The 17,524-nt window shown below is 33.9% G+C and overlaps 4 protein-coding genes across 4 annotated transcripts; 1 reads left to right on the top strand and 3 right to left on the bottom strand.

The window, feature by feature from the left end:
* The first annotated feature begins 1,792 nt into the window (after positions 1 to 1,792).
* Positions 1,793 to 7,839, top strand: LOC100183086 (protein MB21D2). Its single transcript, XM_002129624.4, has 10 exons — positions 1,793 to 1,934; positions 2,946 to 3,073; positions 3,204 to 3,321; positions 3,496 to 3,618; positions 3,681 to 3,807; positions 3,879 to 4,095; positions 4,160 to 4,338; positions 4,512 to 4,742; positions 5,219 to 5,337; positions 6,350 to 7,839. The coding sequence occupies exons 1-10, from the start codon at positions 1,897 to 1,899 to the stop codon at positions 6,519 to 6,521; spliced, it is 1,452 nt and encodes a 483-aa protein (XP_002129660.1). The 5' UTR covers positions 1,793 to 1,896; the 3' UTR covers positions 6,522 to 7,839.
* A 245-nt stretch (positions 7,840 to 8,084) lies between these two features.
* Positions 8,085 to 8,447, bottom strand: LOC104266731 (rRNA-processing protein fyv7-like). Its single transcript, XM_009863669.1, has one exon. The coding sequence runs from the start codon at positions 8,445 to 8,447 to the stop codon at positions 8,085 to 8,087; it is 363 nt and encodes a 120-aa protein (XP_009861971.1).
* Positions 8,448 to 8,507: 60 nt separating this feature from the next.
* Positions 8,508 to 9,250, bottom strand: LOC100175262 (thioredoxin domain-containing protein 17-like). Its single transcript, XM_026840158.1, has one exon. The coding sequence runs from the start codon at positions 9,230 to 9,232 to the stop codon at positions 8,858 to 8,860; it is 375 nt and encodes a 124-aa protein (XP_026695959.1). The 5' UTR covers positions 9,233 to 9,250; the 3' UTR covers positions 8,508 to 8,857.
* A 1,159-nt stretch (positions 9,251 to 10,409) lies between these two features.
* LOC108950893 (protein MON2 homolog) lies at positions 10,410 to 16,469 on the bottom strand. Its single transcript, XM_018817149.1, is given in 3 exon segments — positions 10,410 to 13,201; positions 13,204 to 16,101; positions 16,350 to 16,469. Coding segments are annotated over 2 exon segments (4,863 nt in total). The 5' UTR covers positions 16,097 to 16,101; positions 16,350 to 16,469; the 3' UTR covers positions 10,410 to 11,231.
* Between the last annotated feature and the right edge of the window lie 1,055 nt (positions 16,470 to 17,524).

The following is a 17,524-nucleotide window of genomic DNA, read 5'->3' as shown; positions in this document are numbered from 1 at the left end:
ACATAGTTTTATAATTCTTTGAATGTTCTCTGCTTACTACCAAATGGGACGAGAAATAGAATAAAGAAGGTGTCCCATCTTACCCCACCCCCTATTAACCAAATTTAACGAATCAAACTTTTGCTAAAAATACAGTTCATTATGTAAGTGTACAACGAAACAAACCTATCACATTCATAATCAAAGTTAATGTTCAAAAAACTCAACTCGGGGGTCTCATTAGGCTAAAAATCTGAATACACGCATCACATTTTGGTGGATCTTGAATAGGGAAAGCTCCCTTTTCAAGAAATACTCACCGGGCCCCCCACCGGGCGTGTTTTAGTATGACTCGTAACACCGGGTCCTCACCGGGTCCCACCGGGCCCCACCGGGCCCCGCACCGGGCGTGTTTTAGTATATTTTTTTCCACCGGGCCCCACCGGGCCCCGCCGGGCGTGTTTTAGTAGGACCGATGCTGGCTACTGTTTGTTAATCAAACTGAACAAGGAAGTATATGCAAACCTAGAGTTTTATCCGCTTCTGGGTAATAGTGAGGAATATCCCCCCTGTTCTTTGCTAAACACGAACTAGTAACTTATACAACCAGAAACCCCTATAAGCTATAACTACAAAGTACTAACCGCTAAGTTAACCCCCTAAAACCACTAACTAATTAACTTAAACTACCAACCTTTAACACTTATATCCATGCATTTAGTTGTATTGTAAGTTTAGAACTACAATAGTTCCTCATTTAGCAATGTTAATATAACACAAGTTTTGAAATATTTATGCAGCATGAGACCAGTTATGTAGTTAACTTTTTAGTGATATTTCCATGTTAAATTCCTGTGACGAAAGTACGCCCATCTAACCCTAATTTTACTTCCTTTTTAAGGGGTACCTATAAGAACTATGGGTTCCACGCGGTTGCAAACGGTTGCAGATATTTCAGTTACTATGACCAAAAACGCTACACGGCCATGTCCAATAGATGCCAAATATACGAGTTTAACAAACCAGTTTTTGGTCCGATACCTCAAGTGGTTTTTGAGTTATCAAAATAATCAAAATATCTTCAACTGCGTGCGACTGCGTAATGATTTTTTGACCATAACTCAAAAACCATTCGAGGTATCGGACCAAAAGTAGGTTTGTTAAACGCGTGTGGTCATTTGACAGCTATAGGACGTGGCAGTGTAGCGTTTCTGGTTAAAATACCCAAAATATTTGCAACCGCTTGCAACCCATAGTTTTATTGGGTACCCCTGAAATGGAAGTAAAAATTTTTTAACACTCACTATTTAGTAAATTTTTTACATTTAAAATGATCGCAATATTACATTAAAAAAAACTAACACTTTAACTAATGCTAGAGTAGGCTATACAATTTTTTTTGGTAAAATTGGCAGAATCAGGGAAAACCAAATAAACCTGTAGCCAATCAGTAAGTGTAAATAACAGAATATAGATTAGTTTAAAAGTTTAAGCCTAATTTATAAGTTTCACCAGTCTGGAGTTTGGGCATTAGCATGATGGTTTGATTGGAACAGAAACATGGTCTGTTTTTAACTAAAATAGGCGACCATGGTCCATGATCATGGTATTTTTGGCAATACTGTGGTTACTAATTAAATAAAATATTCACTGTTCAGTTAAATAATCAAAAAATGATTCACTAAGTTTCATACTTGTGAATTTGTTTCAAGAGGTTCTTCTTCATATATAGAAAAAAGAGGGTCTTTATGGTAGTGGCAAAATAATTTTATGTTTTGTTGTATTTGAAGTGGCCATTAATTAATAAATAAGTGAATTCAATAGGCAAGAATGCACTGATAATTTATATGTTTATTTGCAGTTTTAGTAACTCGACAACAACAAAATAATCTGTTAATTGTGCATTGTCACATTACAATGGAAACGAAGCATGGACATCAGAAGTTAGATTTTCGGTATATTTCCAATATTTTCTATTTACATTATTTGTAAGAGTGCCATTTAAATGGGCTTCATGTCTTCTCATCATATTTTTATTCTTTCCAAAAACTATTTTTAAAAATGTCAAACTTAATTGTAAGTAAAACTAAAATGAAAAACTGACAACTTATTTTTGGTTACCTTCATACATAGTTACAATTAATTGCAAAAGTGATTTATAATTTAAATGCTTTGCTTTTGTATTAATTATCTCTGTATTGATTATTCATCTCATTCTAGCTGCGCAGAAAAAAATATTCTAACACAAGATGTAAGAAACCCTGCATTGAATAGCTTAACGTATAATGTAAATAAAAATGATTGATTTTTTTTACAGGTTTATTGTAATTATGTAGTGAAACGGAATTGCTGTTTCTTGGGTAAACCTTTTTTCAAACACTTTTTTAAACCCAGAAATGGGTTCTATTTTATCAATTTTAAACGTCCTAAGTATTAGTTATCACTGTTGGTTCAAATAATATATATAATAATGATACCTAAAATTCCAAATCAATACAGGGATTTTTCCAACTAATTAAAAATGGCATACGTTTTTACTTTAATTGAAGTGTTGGCAAACATGTGGTGGTATGGACATGGTATGGGATATGGATTGTAATATATCTTAGTAAACATTATAATAAAATACAACTAATGGCAATGGCATATAAATTGGTTGCCAATACAATCTCTATAAATTTTGCATTTTATTATTTAGAATAAAATAAGTGCTTGTCCTGAAACTTTCTTCTGTTTTTAAGATATATATATTTAGTATTTAATAATATTATACAACCTAATCCACATAATGTTCTGGGCTGCAGGCTATTTCCCTGTATGAATGAAACATAAATAAAGTGTGCCACACTTTATGCAGCAGTTCGGTAAAATCTACAACCGACAATACATAAGTAACTATAGTGATGAGAATATTTTCTGTAAATTTATAATTTATAATTGTACTTTAAAAATGCTTCGTTTTGCAGTTCTGGTTGCAGTTTAAATAGATTGGAAAATTTGATCAATGTGTTTGATGAATATGACAGACATGAATTTGATGACCAAATGGCTATGGAGGTTCATATAATGAAGGAACACATTTTTAATATTTTAGGTATGTAAACTGATCGATAATCATTATAAAATGTATATGTATTACTGATACAGTACATACTAGATACTATTGTTTGTTTGTGTAATGTTTTGTAGTTTTAAAATTGCTCATCATAATTTATTTTTTCAAGGTGATGTACAAAAGTTGGACAATAAGCTTCCAGTGGCGAATGAATATCTACTTTTATCTGGAAGTGCAAGAGATGGAACACTGGATATTGAAATTGAGTCACCATCTGAACTTACAAGGTAAAAACAACATTGGTTTTTGTACTAACTTCAACTATTAACTTAAAAAAAATTAATAAAAACTTTTAATATTAAATCTATAGAAAATGATGAAAGATCTAAGTAAAACAATAAAACAAATAAACTTTATACTTTGATGTTATAGACAGGTGAAAATAACATGTGTATGTTTAGGGGGAATGATTTTGATTTAGATTACACTTTGTTTGTTCCTGTCCTGAAGTTGCATGACCGAAATCAACCGGTGGTTCTAGACATGCGACATTCAATTCCATGTCATTCCTGGATAAGTTTGAAGTAATCCTTGAAGTTAGTTTAAACATATGATACATGGTGTGTGATTTGTGCCAAAATCTCAGGTTGTTTGATGATGCAACTGTATCAAGATGGGAACCATGCTGTAAAACAGTTGAAAAGGAAAATGAAACCGGCCATTTTTTATCTCCTCCTAAAGTTTGTGACTGGTTTCATGAAGCTTTAGTTAAAGTATGATAACCTTGATGTTTTTATTATTTCAAAAAATAAATAAAAAATAATACTGTTATTGTTATCAAAAGGTTTCAGAAGATTTGAAGGAAAATGTAAAGCGGGGCCAACCAAAAATAACTACGGTACAACAGAGTGGAGTGGCAACCACTATAATACTTGCTAGTGGTGGAACACGGATTATGTACGATCTTGTGCCTGTGGTTTCATTCAGAGGATGGCCAGCAGTTGCAATGGGTTGGTTGTCAGAGAATCACTTTTGGGATGGAATTATTCCAGAGGAAGAAGGTAATAAATGTTAATGTAGTTTACAAGCAAGGTTGAAAGTATTTATTTTTTAATCTGTTTTCAGTAATTACCGGATTCCATCTGGTACCTGCTTGTAGCTTAGTTGGTGATAAAGAAATGGAATGGAGACTTTCGTTTGCCCGCAGTGAAGTTCAGTTAAAGCGTTTTATACCCATGCCATTTATGAAAACCTTCTATGCTTTCAAAGCAATTATGAACAGAGCACTTGGGCGGTACAATAAGGTGATGACAATTGTAAAAATTCATTGAAGTAAAGGAGACTTTATTTTGTAAACTTACCTTTTTGACTTTTATATCTGGTACAGCCATACATGCAGAAATAGTGTAAATGAATATTTTTAATTTAGTCTGTAAACTTCCAACTTAAATCTTAATATATTTGGTTATTGATACAGATTATGAAGCCATACATATTACGCGGGTTATTGCTGTGGGCATGTGATCGAGTGAAGATACAATATTTGGCAAATGAAGATATAGTTGCTGAATGCTTGTTAGGTCTTATTGATGATACTCTGCAATGTCTTTTAAGCAGATCATGTCCCAACTACTTCATACCACAGTATAATATGATTGGCCATCTGGATGATCAAACTGTACTCAAGCTGTGTCAAGTTGTTTTAATGGTATCCACATTTTAATTTTTATTTATAGAAACATAATCATACCAGTTACATTTTTAAATTTAATATTAGGAGGTTACTATTAACAAATATATGCCCAGGATTTTTATTGAAACTGAAAAGTTAAACATTGAAAAACACCACAATGGTATTTAAAAGTTGTTTAGTATAAAATTAATAAGAAAATTTATTTGGTGATTAGGCTTGTTGGTATATAATTAAGATAACCTAAAACAACATCATATTTGGATAACATGGTATACACAGCCAAAACTGGTGTTACATCATAAAACACTCAGTAGTATGGTATATGAATCAAATATGTTGGTGCTTTTCGGAAGCTTAAATTACCAATGTTTAACTGTTAAACAATGAATGTGTTGTTTATTGTTATTTTCGTGTTTTGGTAAAAATTAAGAAAACTGTAAAGCTTATTTAAAAAGTACAGCCAGATCAGATGTTTTATACACCAACTACAGGTGAGAAGTGATCCAGCTGAACACGTGAGAAATGCTGTGGATCAAGTTAAAGCTGCACGAGAGTTAACTGAGGCATATCATAATCAACAAATGGAGAGGAAATCAACTAAAAGTAGCAGGTTTGTTCAAATTCTGAGATATACAATCTTTTAAATCACTGGTTCTTAAACTATGCCATACTACCTGCAGTGAAGTTAGAACACGAGCATTCCAAGCAACCTGTTCAGGTTTAGGTGTAGCAGTCCATCGAATTAAATGTAGATGCTTTAGTCAAACAGTCTGCACATTTCAATTCTCTTGTGTATATATAAAGTTTAGAAAGAATGTCCATATTTAAAGCATAACTAGCGAGAAATTAAATTGATTTGATCAAAGCCATGCTTCCAAAACATAAACCATTGATCAAAGTTTCAAAATTGATTAAATAGTTTTAATTACATAATTCTTAGTTCTCCAATGAGTAATTGACATTAGTAGCATCAGAAGTAGCAACCAAAAAGAAAATATTATTAATTGATATTCCTGGCCTTTGGTCTGGCGCAGGGGCTCAGTGGTTTAGGCGCTTACATGGTAACCAAAGGTTTGATGCTCGATGGCGATATCATTATCAATACTGACCACAGTGACCAGTCATACTTTTTTTGATCTATGTATGTGTCCTTGAGCAAGACAATTAACAGGCATACCCAACAGTCCAATGATGCGTTGTCCAAATTACAACCCATATTAAAGCAAAAATCATAAACAAAGTTGAAAAGTCAGAAGAACAGAAAGATAAAAAAAAGTGCAAAAATATGTGTCCAACTGGGATGAGATGTCGCAAAGTTGTGGACAGAAGTATTACCAAGCCAACAGAATTTGTTCAAGACTTAGTTATAATATAACTCGAAGGTTGTAAATAAAAGACTTAAATGGGCTTCACGGGTTCTGTGGTAATAAGCCAAATCTGGCCTAAATCCTGGTTCCTTGACAAGGACCCGGCTCACCAAGAATAAAATGAAATATTGTTCATCTATTACTTTTTTTCTCTTATTTTTTTAAATTAGTGTTACTATGTCGTACGCAAGAAGAAAAAGCTAAAAAACCACTGCTTTGAATTCATCTACATATATGTATTTTTTATTATTACAGTGAAAATGGGATGTCACAAAGCAATGTTGAAATGAACTCCAGGCAGGAACTTGACTTGGCAGAAAAAATGAGACGATTGGTTGATAGCAACCCTGGGAAAAGTATTTCTGTGTTTCTAAATCCTGATGACAACTCACAACCACATTTTAGAATAGATGGAAAGTTTTTTTAAGTTTGTTTTAAGCAGAATATTTTACTGCCACTTTAACAACACAGCTGGGACATGAGAGACATGGTTGACGCAGTAGTGGCATTATTATCGTTATGTTTTTTACTGGTGCTCATCTATGACTTCTTCGACACTTTCAATCAAACTATTGTTAACAATGTCATATTATCGTTTATTACATTTATTCTTATTGTGCATGCTATAATTGTGTACCTTTATATAATGTTGTCCACTAATTTCGGCGTTTTGCAGCAGTGATCTCTTTGTCTTATTTACACTGTTTGTAACTTAATTGTATTAATGTGTTTATATTTTTTTGTAATGCATGAGGCTGTAAAATCAAACTAAATTTATAAGTTTGATGTTTTTTATTAACAATTAAAACTTTACTTTCCACATAGAATTTACTTTTAACTAAATATGTAAATGTTCAATAAACAGTTGTTGGTAAATCCAATAAAAGTAAAAACATTAATATGTCTCAACTCATGTCTCAAAAAAAATATTCAAAAGGTTTAATGGGTACTAAGAGGTTTAGAACCACCTGAATGTCGAAGCCATTGTTCTGCAGGCATGGTCTCCCAAACTAGTGTTCATGACGCATGTGAAAAGGTCCAAAACAATGATTCGGAATGTATATGCTCTCACACTGATTGGGCTTTGGGCATGAAATAAATAATAAATATATATATATATATGTAATAAGGGGACAATAAAAAACAATGGGTACTTGGGATAAGAAAAGAATGTAGTTGTTTGCTATATATTGAAGAAGCTTGCTGCTGATATATTTTACTTTTTGCAAACATTTTACACCTTTTTTCACCCCCCAAATTTGTCTCATGGAAAAGGAGAGAAAAAGTATAAAAAAACTATTTATTTACCTTTTTTAACCCACCCAGAATTGAAAAAAAGATTTTCAAAATCCTTTATCATTTAGTTAAATCAAGTGTAATGCTTCAGTTACTTCTTGAGATTGTATATGGCTTTTTTCAGTGTAATAAATGTTATTTGTAGGTAAGCTTATATTTAAGTAAAAATAATGAATTATAAGAGAAAAGAGAAGCATTTGAACAAGGATGTTAAAAATGCCTTAAGTAATATTTTGCTTCTGTGAAAAAAGAGTTGCTGATGAATTTAATATTTGTATTATTACCCTGTATTTTCATTGTAATTTGTTTTTCTTTTAATGTAGTTAAATTGCTTTTGAAAACAGTGTTTTTATTGCCTCGAAAATGTTTTTTTATTAATTCAAACATTGATAGAAATCCTACAAAATTTTCTAAACATCAATGTATGATAAATATTGTTCCTCCACACTTTAGGCGTTTTAAAAATTTAAGCGTTTTAATTAATAATTTGTCATTAATTATCGATAAAATTCAACCACATAGGTCTTCAAAAATACAGACTTCCACTTTATGAAAATGCTAATTGGGATTTTGAATAAATACTACTATTGTATTGCGGATGGGACTGTACCCAGAATTTCATACAAGAGATTTGTTAAAAAATGTGCATTATAAGAGAAAAAAAACACGCGAACACACAAGCTCTTATCACAACTTAGAGACAATACTGATCTGTGTTACTTTGAATCTTATGTAATAATAAATCAACTTTATTTTTCATAATAGGTTGGCCTTTATGAGTTTTCATATTCAGTTTTTTATGAATCTCATGCTTTTTCCGTCGCTTCTCCTGGCGAGCTATATCTTGCAACTTTCGTTGTTTTGTTAGTTTTGCTTGTTCTTCTTTCTTCTTTAGAACTGTTTGTTTAATATATTTTCCGGTATTTTTTTTCAGTTTAGGGTTAAGTGGTTGTGGTACAGCCTTAGTAGTTTTCTGACTTTTATTTTTGTAACTTTGTTGATCTTTTCTTGTAAGTTTGCGATATTCACGGATTACTTTCTGTTTGTTAGGATCCATGTTTCTTTTCTTTATTTTTCATGTAATTATTCGTATTGCACCTAAACAAAACAACTATACCTAGAATTGGAAGAACGATTATATATAGATGGTCACATCATGCCACGTTTTTACATTAAGTAGGGAACATGGGAGGCTAATGAATAATAGTTACATTGATGAATTAAATATATAGAATATTAATTAACTACCGTAACTTTGTCCGGTGCTATTTTCACAACAAATGGTTGTTATATAAAAATATAACATTTTGCTAATTTATAATAATATAAAGTTGGAACAACAGAATATTTCAATTAAATGGTAGATTTTAACTTAATTTTGGTGTTATTCTATGTAATTGTACAGAAGAAGGTTCAAATAACGTCAATGTGACCACAGTTGATTGTTTATTTATAATGAAAGCAATATTATTCAAAAAGAATAGGAATTACATCTGCACTTATTTGATCTTCCACCAATTTTTCATTGGGAAATCCCCACTTCATTAATGTTGGTACACCATTAAGCTTAAGTTTGTCATTGGTTCGGAATGGATTGGATTTATCCTTCCAAAAAGCCCTCCCCCCAACTGAACAATACACAAACACGAAAGAATCATCGTCTTTAATCAATTCCAAACTTTTACGAACAATCGGTTCACTAGTTACACAATCCGGGCACCAACTTTTCCCATTTTCATCTTTATCTCCAGTGAACAAACATATGATGATTTTGTCTTTTATATCAGGCGATACTACAGCACTCATAAACTCATCAAATCCTTGCACTTTTATTTCTTTCATGATTGTTAAAGGTGTAGTCTGTCAAATATATTAAAAACTTAATTTTAAAATTGCGTTAAACATAAAAGTAAAAACCTATACCTTCTACCGGTTTACCCTTTTTAAGTTCTAATAAACACCTGGCACGTACTAGGCTGCAAATGCGACCGACCACTCGACAAATGTGTTATCAGGGATGAAGTGGCCACATAGCTAGCAACAGCTATCGGAAGCTAAAGTGGCCGTCTCCCCGGCCAACCTCTATTAACCTGGCACGGGCAAAGTACCAACCTGGCCCGATGAAGCATATGAAAGTGCAAGTGAATAGTAAATGCTTATGAAAAAGTTATTATATTTCTATACCTGTGTAGTTTACCGATGCGAATATGCTAGTTAAGGATGTTTTCGTGCGAAGACAGACCCCGGGACAAGTAGCAAGGTGTAATTATTTAGTTTATTTTATTCATTATGTTGTGTTTTGTACTAAATTTTTTAATTTATTAGATCAATATCCAAACAAAAATTAAAGCAGAACTAAGATAAACAATTCGAATCTTTTAAAGAACGGTGTATTTTGACGTAATCATACTATTTCGGGTTGCTTGTTGAGCACGTAAGTGGTCGTATAGATCCTTTTTCGTTGAACAACAGTTGTTCTGGTTTTTGGATTTTTGTTCATCCCTAATAAAAGTTAAGTTGTACAAAACGTGTTTGCACTTATTCTTTATCAGTCACTTAATCCTCATACATTAAGGTTTCATTAGTTATAATCAATGTATAAATGCATTCTGCCTACTGCTTTGCAGTCGCCAATGGCGACTAGAACCCGTTTTGTTGGTTACTTCTGGTTTTGTTGGCTCTTCGGTTTTGTTGGTTACTTCTCACCCCGATTTCGCTCCCCACCCTTGGTAAATTCGGCATCTGCGTTAAATTGTTTACCAGCCAATGCCAGCTGAACAAAATTATATTCTTTTCTGGGTATTTTTTCTCTATTTTAATCGCACATTTACGCTAAAACGATTAAATTTATTTTCCAACCTCCCACCAAACAGAACAGGATACTATAGAGGTGTCCGGAGTCAGAAATTTTGGACTCCTGCTCCAATCTCCAATCAGACTTCGCTCCTGCTCCGATTTTTTTAAAGTTTAGCAAAATTTGTGTTATGTCTTTTTACATTGGTGTTCAAAAGGCTTAAATACGACACGAGTTTTGTTAATGTTTAATTTAGTCGATAACAATTTAAACACTTATCCTAATGAATAATAATCTTTGTTTCAGTGAAGTCAAACTAAACATATAGTGGGGTGGGGAAAGATGGTACACCTTTAGCACAAAATATATAAATATCCTGGTTGTGTTTTAAACAATTAACAATGGTCTATGAAAGTCGCGAGGGCAAGGTTTTATATATCTTTGAATGTTCTTTGCTTACTACCAAAATGTACGAGAAAATAGAATGAAAAGATGTCCCATCTTCCCCCATCCTACTATATTAAACATTTGGAAATAATGAACTAAAAAAATTTTTGTTTGAAATACATAAAACAGTCTTTCACCATTATAACTACATACTGGTTGATAGGAACAAGAAAAAAGTATGAAATATCGAAAAAAATCATTGTTTATAGTGATTGTCTGTTTACACAAAAGAACCGGCATTACTGAATTTCAGTTAAAGCGAAGTCAGTATAATATAGAATAATACAAAGACTAGGCAAACTTTGGCATTCACTTGGCCTAAACTAACAAAGAAAGTGTTTAAATCTTATTTTAGAAAAGCATGTGCAAATAAAATAGCTTTACATACATTGCTCCTTTTTAACAATTAGGTTTGCAAAAATTTAGTGTAGACATGAATGCAACAAGGTGTTAAAACTGAACTAATAAAACCAATAACTTTTTTTGAATAACAAATACATAAATTAAAGCGCATTTTGTGCATTTCAAAACCAACATATTATTTATTTAAAACCATATTCACTTAAATGACAATCTAAAATATTGCACGTCAGCAAGCTATTACAAGGGTAAGGGTATGTCGTTTACAGACAAAAAAGCTTGAAAATGGCCAATTACTTGGGCAACACTTTTTCGCACATCAGCTGAAGATGTTGGTATACATTCAACTAACACCGGATACATATCTAAAACATGACACCAAAGTGACTTGTCTATGACTTGCTTGGAGGATTTTAGTCTCACAAGTAGTGCATCTAATGCTTTCAGTGCAAACATTACTTCATTTAGTTGAGCTTCTGGAAATGGAAAATGAGTTCTAAGTCGATCAGCACTGGTATATTGGGTTAAGGAACTGCGGCATCTTTGAACAAGACTTGTGACGGTCATCTCATTTATCTCTGAAAGTTTATGTTCATTTGACTCAAGGGTGCCATCGTTTGGGTAATTTTGCATGGAAAACTGGAATAATGTGCTAAAGCAGTGTTTACTTAGTTCATCTCTTCGTCGTTCCTTACCAATCTGTAATTCAATGTCTCTCGTACAGGCAGGAACAGATCCTTTGTTCAATATACTGATTATTTTTGACAAAAAATCTTTTGGGAAGGTAGAGCTATATGGTAATATTTCACTACGTATCATGTCAATCAACAGAACATCAAAGGCCTCCAGTTGTTTATGATTTTCTACAGACAATGTTGCTGGTGGAAGTGATTGTGGAAATAGGAAATCTTCTATACAGCTTATTAACTCTTCCCATAAGTTGTCAAATATTGATAATTGGGGATGCTGTCTCACCACTGGAAGCCCTGCTTGCAGTACTTTAACCAATGCATTAACAGCAAGCTGCCAAGTTGTAGTTCTTTGTGTAGAGTATTTCCTTTTAATCAAATCATGTAATATAGTTACAATGGAAGTTAAGATTGTATGCTGTATAACAGCTTTATGACAAGCAGTCATCTGAAAAATGTCGACCACCGTTCCAATACAGTACTCCGCAAACTGGATGTAGTTGATACATATCCATTTATTTTTGTCAGAAGACCCAGTATGTACCTTAATATCGCCATAAGTGGGTGGGTGTGATGCGAATTTAACAATGGAAAGTAAGAAATCAAAAACAGCTGGATATATGGTACTTTCAGACTTATAAGACACAGATTTTTGTACAATGTCAACAGCATTTACAACAGCTTCTTGCAACGGTGTAAGTACATCATTAGAAGTGGGCAATATAAATGCAGTTGCATCAGAGCGAACAGGCACACACACTACCCCATATAAAACTTGAGCTAGCAATTTGAAATCTTGTGTGGTAAATTCTTCCACACAATGTCGATGTAATGTAGGAAACAATATCACTAAAGAAGTGAGGTAAGCCTGAGAGAGCATCTCATCAGGACAAGTTTGTCCCGGTGGGGGTTGAATGGCTGCTTTAAGTCCAATGTTACACCAAACTTTCCAAGCATTGATCCAAAGTGAAATATTTTCAACAGCTGAATCTCCATTTACTGTAGGATTCAATACTTCTTCAAAGCTGCAAAGTGCTGAGCGTGAAACTTCAACACTATTGTTAGTGGAAGCTGCTTGAATATAGTCCAGTAACTTTTTCCATGCCATTTCATAATCATTCATTTCCAACAAGACTGGTCGTTTCATTTTAAATACTCTGGCAATTCCGGCGAGGGTTAATACCATAGTTTCCTGCCATTGTTTTTCTTCTGTGTCTCTGGAGTGATGCATCAAAATATTCGTCTCATGCGATTCATTTCTATTGCGTGGTGCATTGACACAAGTTTTTTGCACGTCATCCATCAGAGGAAAGAGTACCTTCCAAATTACTTTGTACCATGTTTCTTTTGTCATTGTGGACCATTGTGCAGAAATACTTGAAAATAATGTCTGACCCGCACTCTTTCTCACTGCTGGCCTTGGATCTACACAAAGTTTACCCATTTTACTGAACAAATCCATCCAAAGTTCAGTGATCTCTGGTGAAGCAGTACAATTTTCAGAATCACCCATGACTTTCCCTTTTTTGTTTCACCACCTAATTTTTCTTTATTTACCAGCATGTAGTCCGACATACTCCAAAGCAACCCAATTGATGTCAAACTCACGTTAAAATCTTGCTTTTGCATTGCGTACAATGCAACCACATCTATACACTGAGATATTGAACTTGTTGGTAAAGAAAGCAGATAATCAGATATCACCAACTGAAGACTTTTAAACCCAAGGCGTACTATTGATTCATTTGAGCGATCTGTAGCTGAACCAATAATGTCTAAAATGTCTTGCCAGCCAGAAAACAATGAATCACCACAGCAATGTAAAATGTGTAAAATTGCATCCAATTGTTTTTGTCTTGTGTCATGGTATAAAAATGAGCAAAGTTCTTTCAAGGGTAAGAGAAACATGTGTAGCAACCTAGGATTGCTGTTAAGTTGATTACCATGGTAATGTTTCAGTGCTACTTTCACCAAAGATGCAACACCTTCTGCTCCCCATTCACGTAAGATGGTGTTCGGGTGTTGACAGACTTCAAGTAAATGTCCCGTAACCGGTCTCCATAATATTTCGATTCTCTTCATGTTAATTAATCCAGTCTCAAGTAGCTTAGCCACAGCAAATACGCTTGGTTCCTTAATGCTGCTATTGTAAGCTGTATCCATGGCTTCCATGGACAAGGAACAGAGAGCATTTATTAAGTGATGAAGAGCAACATCATCCAGGTGTTGAGAGGCTTCAAACAATCCTGTAAGCATACTTGATATTTCTGGAAGATCTGTTAAGACGGCAGTAGTAAGAATTGTGCTTGGTGTATTACTGTTGCTGTCATTACTGGATCTTGAACCTGGTTTCAGTTGTCCACCAGATACAGGCTTTAAACCCAAGATCCAAACCAGATGTTGCAGTGTTGTAAGCACTAATTGCCATGCTGTATTCATGTATGCACCATGAGTGTGTGCGAGTGTTATAATGGTTCTCATGCACTGAACATTTTTTAATGTGAGCGACACCGTACCTAGTGCACTTGGCTGTACACCAGTGTTATTTGGAAATGATTGTCCAACTGCTACCACGTTTTGTTGATCAGTGGTAAAAGAATTATTATCATGGTACATCATAGGTGGCAGTTTAGGTGAAGACAATGTAAGAACAGGTACAGTATAATGTACTGGCAAAGATGCTTTGCATAAAGCTATAATAAATGCATCTCTGGCCGAAGTTAAGTTTAGTTGTCCACAGACTCCGGTAAAAGACTCAATGCACTTTAGAATGCTAGCAGTACATGATTCATCATTACTTGCTTCCAAGAGCAAAGAGAGAATGGAGAGAAAAACTGACCATGAAGAAATAACCATTTCCTGCAGTACATGAACATCAGATTTTTCACTGTCTGAAGTTTTATCTGCCAGATCATTATCAATCATTGCAGAAAGTCCACATATCAAATCCATCATCGATGTGTAAGCTATGGTAAAAATGTATCCATCTGGTAATGGTGTTGGATCTGTTTTATCAAGCATTTCCATAAACATGTACTTTATGGAGCTGGAAGTACTCAATGGTAGAGAGTTAAGTACAACACTCACACCATGATATTCAAAGTTATATTGTAGTGTACTTGACGTATAATTTGATGACTCAAGTACGGAGCTCGACCCACTATTGGACTGTCGTTGCATGAATAAACTCTGGATGAGCATTCCTAGTGATGAAACCATGTTGTGAAATATCTTTGTACTATGAACTTGCATGTCGTACGACATACAAAAAGAAGTTAAAAGTCTTGGTTGAGCACACAGTTGGCTGAGTACTTCAATAGCTATAGCTCGTTGCCAGAATGGTTTATCAGTGTCCAAAAACTTTATGAGTAAAGAAAGAAAAATTTCACTTTCAGTAATAAGGGAACTATAATACCTTTTAAGTAGAATTGAAACGACTCTCAGAAGGCGCATAGATATTGGAAAGTATGGTTTATCACTGTGGGAAGTTGGCAATGCACCAGATGGGGGTGGTGGGGCTCCTTGGCGGTGTTTAATATTTGGTGAAAACAACTTGATCACAAGAGCACAGACTCTGTCTTTTAATAAAAACTTAAACTCTGCATGTTTCTTGAAAATCCCCTCGTATTCAGTCAGAACACTTTCCAGGAGTTCAAGTCCAAATGTTCTTGTCATTTCAGTGATTCCAACAATCCAGTGTGGGCTGTCCGCATTTACTAACTGGCAAAGATCTTGAAATAAATTATAAGCATCCGCTACTGTTGGTGTTAAACTTAGAGGAACATCAAATTTACTTCCACCAGATTTAGGCAAATAATCTTCTCCTGTCAAATCCAACACTGAGTTTTCCTCATCTTCCACAACAACACGCTCAAATACAAGCGAGATAACTTGACGTATAGTTGCTTCCGCGGTATTATTTGTCACCTCGTTTTTGGTGAAATGCAATCTAAAGCAAAGAACAATTGCCCTTGCCAGGGGTTGACCATTGAGACGACTGTATTTTGATGTAACAAGAACTATAATGGTTTGAAGTAGCCGCAGTTGAAGTTCATCAAGACCTTGTTCATACACAAGCCACATCATATTTACCACGTTCACTGCGTTTTTTTCATCCACAACTTCATGGGTTATTATTCTTTGTATTGCAGTAAGACAAAGTTGTATAACTGGCACGCTTCGAGTGTCACAACCCATGATAAACGGCTGCATTATGTCACTGCAAGACTCTCGCAATAACTCGGTTAATTTGCTTGGTGTAATATTGCTTGAGTTTGATGGTATAGCTGTCCGGATTTTCATAACTGCAGACTCTGCAGCTTCTTTTACAGGAGAATATCGTCGCTTTGTTTCATTAGACAAAAGACGAAGATCTGATTGAAGATCCTCGATCAACCTTTTCTGTCGTGATGCCATTTTTCCTGTTGGAAAATTCAGTAAAATAAAACAATAAAGTTTCAATTCAAAATTCATCTGTTTACTTGCTGACACAAATAATCAATAAACTTTACATAAATGGGCGATATGTATGTACAGCATAATAGTACAATATTCCTTATATTAAATATTTTTACTACTTTTCATTACTAAGATTTTGTGATATATTAACACTTTAAAGACTAAGTTAAAACGACTAGTATTTTTATAAAATTCACTGCAGTTGACTTACCTGAATATTCTTGATGAAAACAAATTGTTGGTTATATTAGGAGAGAAAGCTATACAATTAATTTTAACATATTTTATGTAGTTCAACAGAAAGTAATGATCTATTATTAAAAAAATAGAAAATTTAAATATATATATAGTCCAAGGTAATTATTCATGCAGAGCAATGTACGAGTAATATATTTACCATATTTAGTTACCATATTTCAATATTTCTTATGATTGTAATTTACGATAATTGATGACATTACAACTAAGCTTTTGATGTATATATATATTTGGGTATATATATCAAGATTTATATATATCAGGTCTGGCGCTTGACTTAGGTGCCTGCATTGAATACTAAAGTGTCTCAGGTTCGATGCTATACTAACAGTACTCGGCCTATACCACTTTGGGCAAAACACTTAATGGACATTGCTCCAACCCAGTGGTCACTAATGGGTTGTCCAAATAATAAGCCATATCAAAAACAAAATGCATATACAAAGTTGAAAAGTGTCACCCGAAAGCACACGAGGATAAAAAAATGGTACAAAATTATTGTCAAAAATACCTAAAAAAAAACAAAAAAATAATCACCCAGACAGTAATATGCATCATGCATGGTAACTCAGAAGCTGGCACGAGGCTTATGAACACTAATGTTATAACGACTGTTGTTTCCAGATAGGCGAGAACAAAGTAAGTTACATTACATTACAAATATAGCTTTGTGGGTGATTGTTGTTTTGGGACATTTTTATTTACACCCGAAAATTCACAAAGTGCTGCTATTACTATATTAGTGACCGCTTGGTTGAGCAATGCAGCAATTGCTGATAAGTGTATTGATCAAAAACCACATACACCTACAGCGGTAGCAGCGACGAGCCTTGAACCCATAACTTCTGGGTTAGAAGCATACACGCGCGGTAACCAAATGTGCCACGGCGCCGTACAGAGTAATCGGTAAGTACGAGAGAATTTTCACTAGCGCCGTAAAACGTTTAAAACATTTCTAAATAAAAACCTAAAACACTATGTTAAATAACTGAGCGTTGTTAAGCTGCAATCGGTTAGATGTATATTCGTTTTGACTTTTGAAAAGCTACCATACCATTTTAATAATTTTAATCTTCTATGACTCACCAGATACAAACTAGTCAAAGTTATCATATAAAACACAGTTTT

This window comes from Ciona intestinalis, unplaced genomic scaffold, assembly GCF_000224145.3.
Source record: "Ciona intestinalis unplaced genomic scaffold, KH HT001144.1, whole genome shotgun sequence".
Lineage (NCBI taxonomy): Eukaryota > Metazoa > Chordata > Ascidiacea > Phlebobranchia > Cionidae > Ciona > Ciona intestinalis.
Note: the sequence above shows the minus strand (reverse complement) of the source record. Positions and strands in the feature narration are given on the sequence as shown.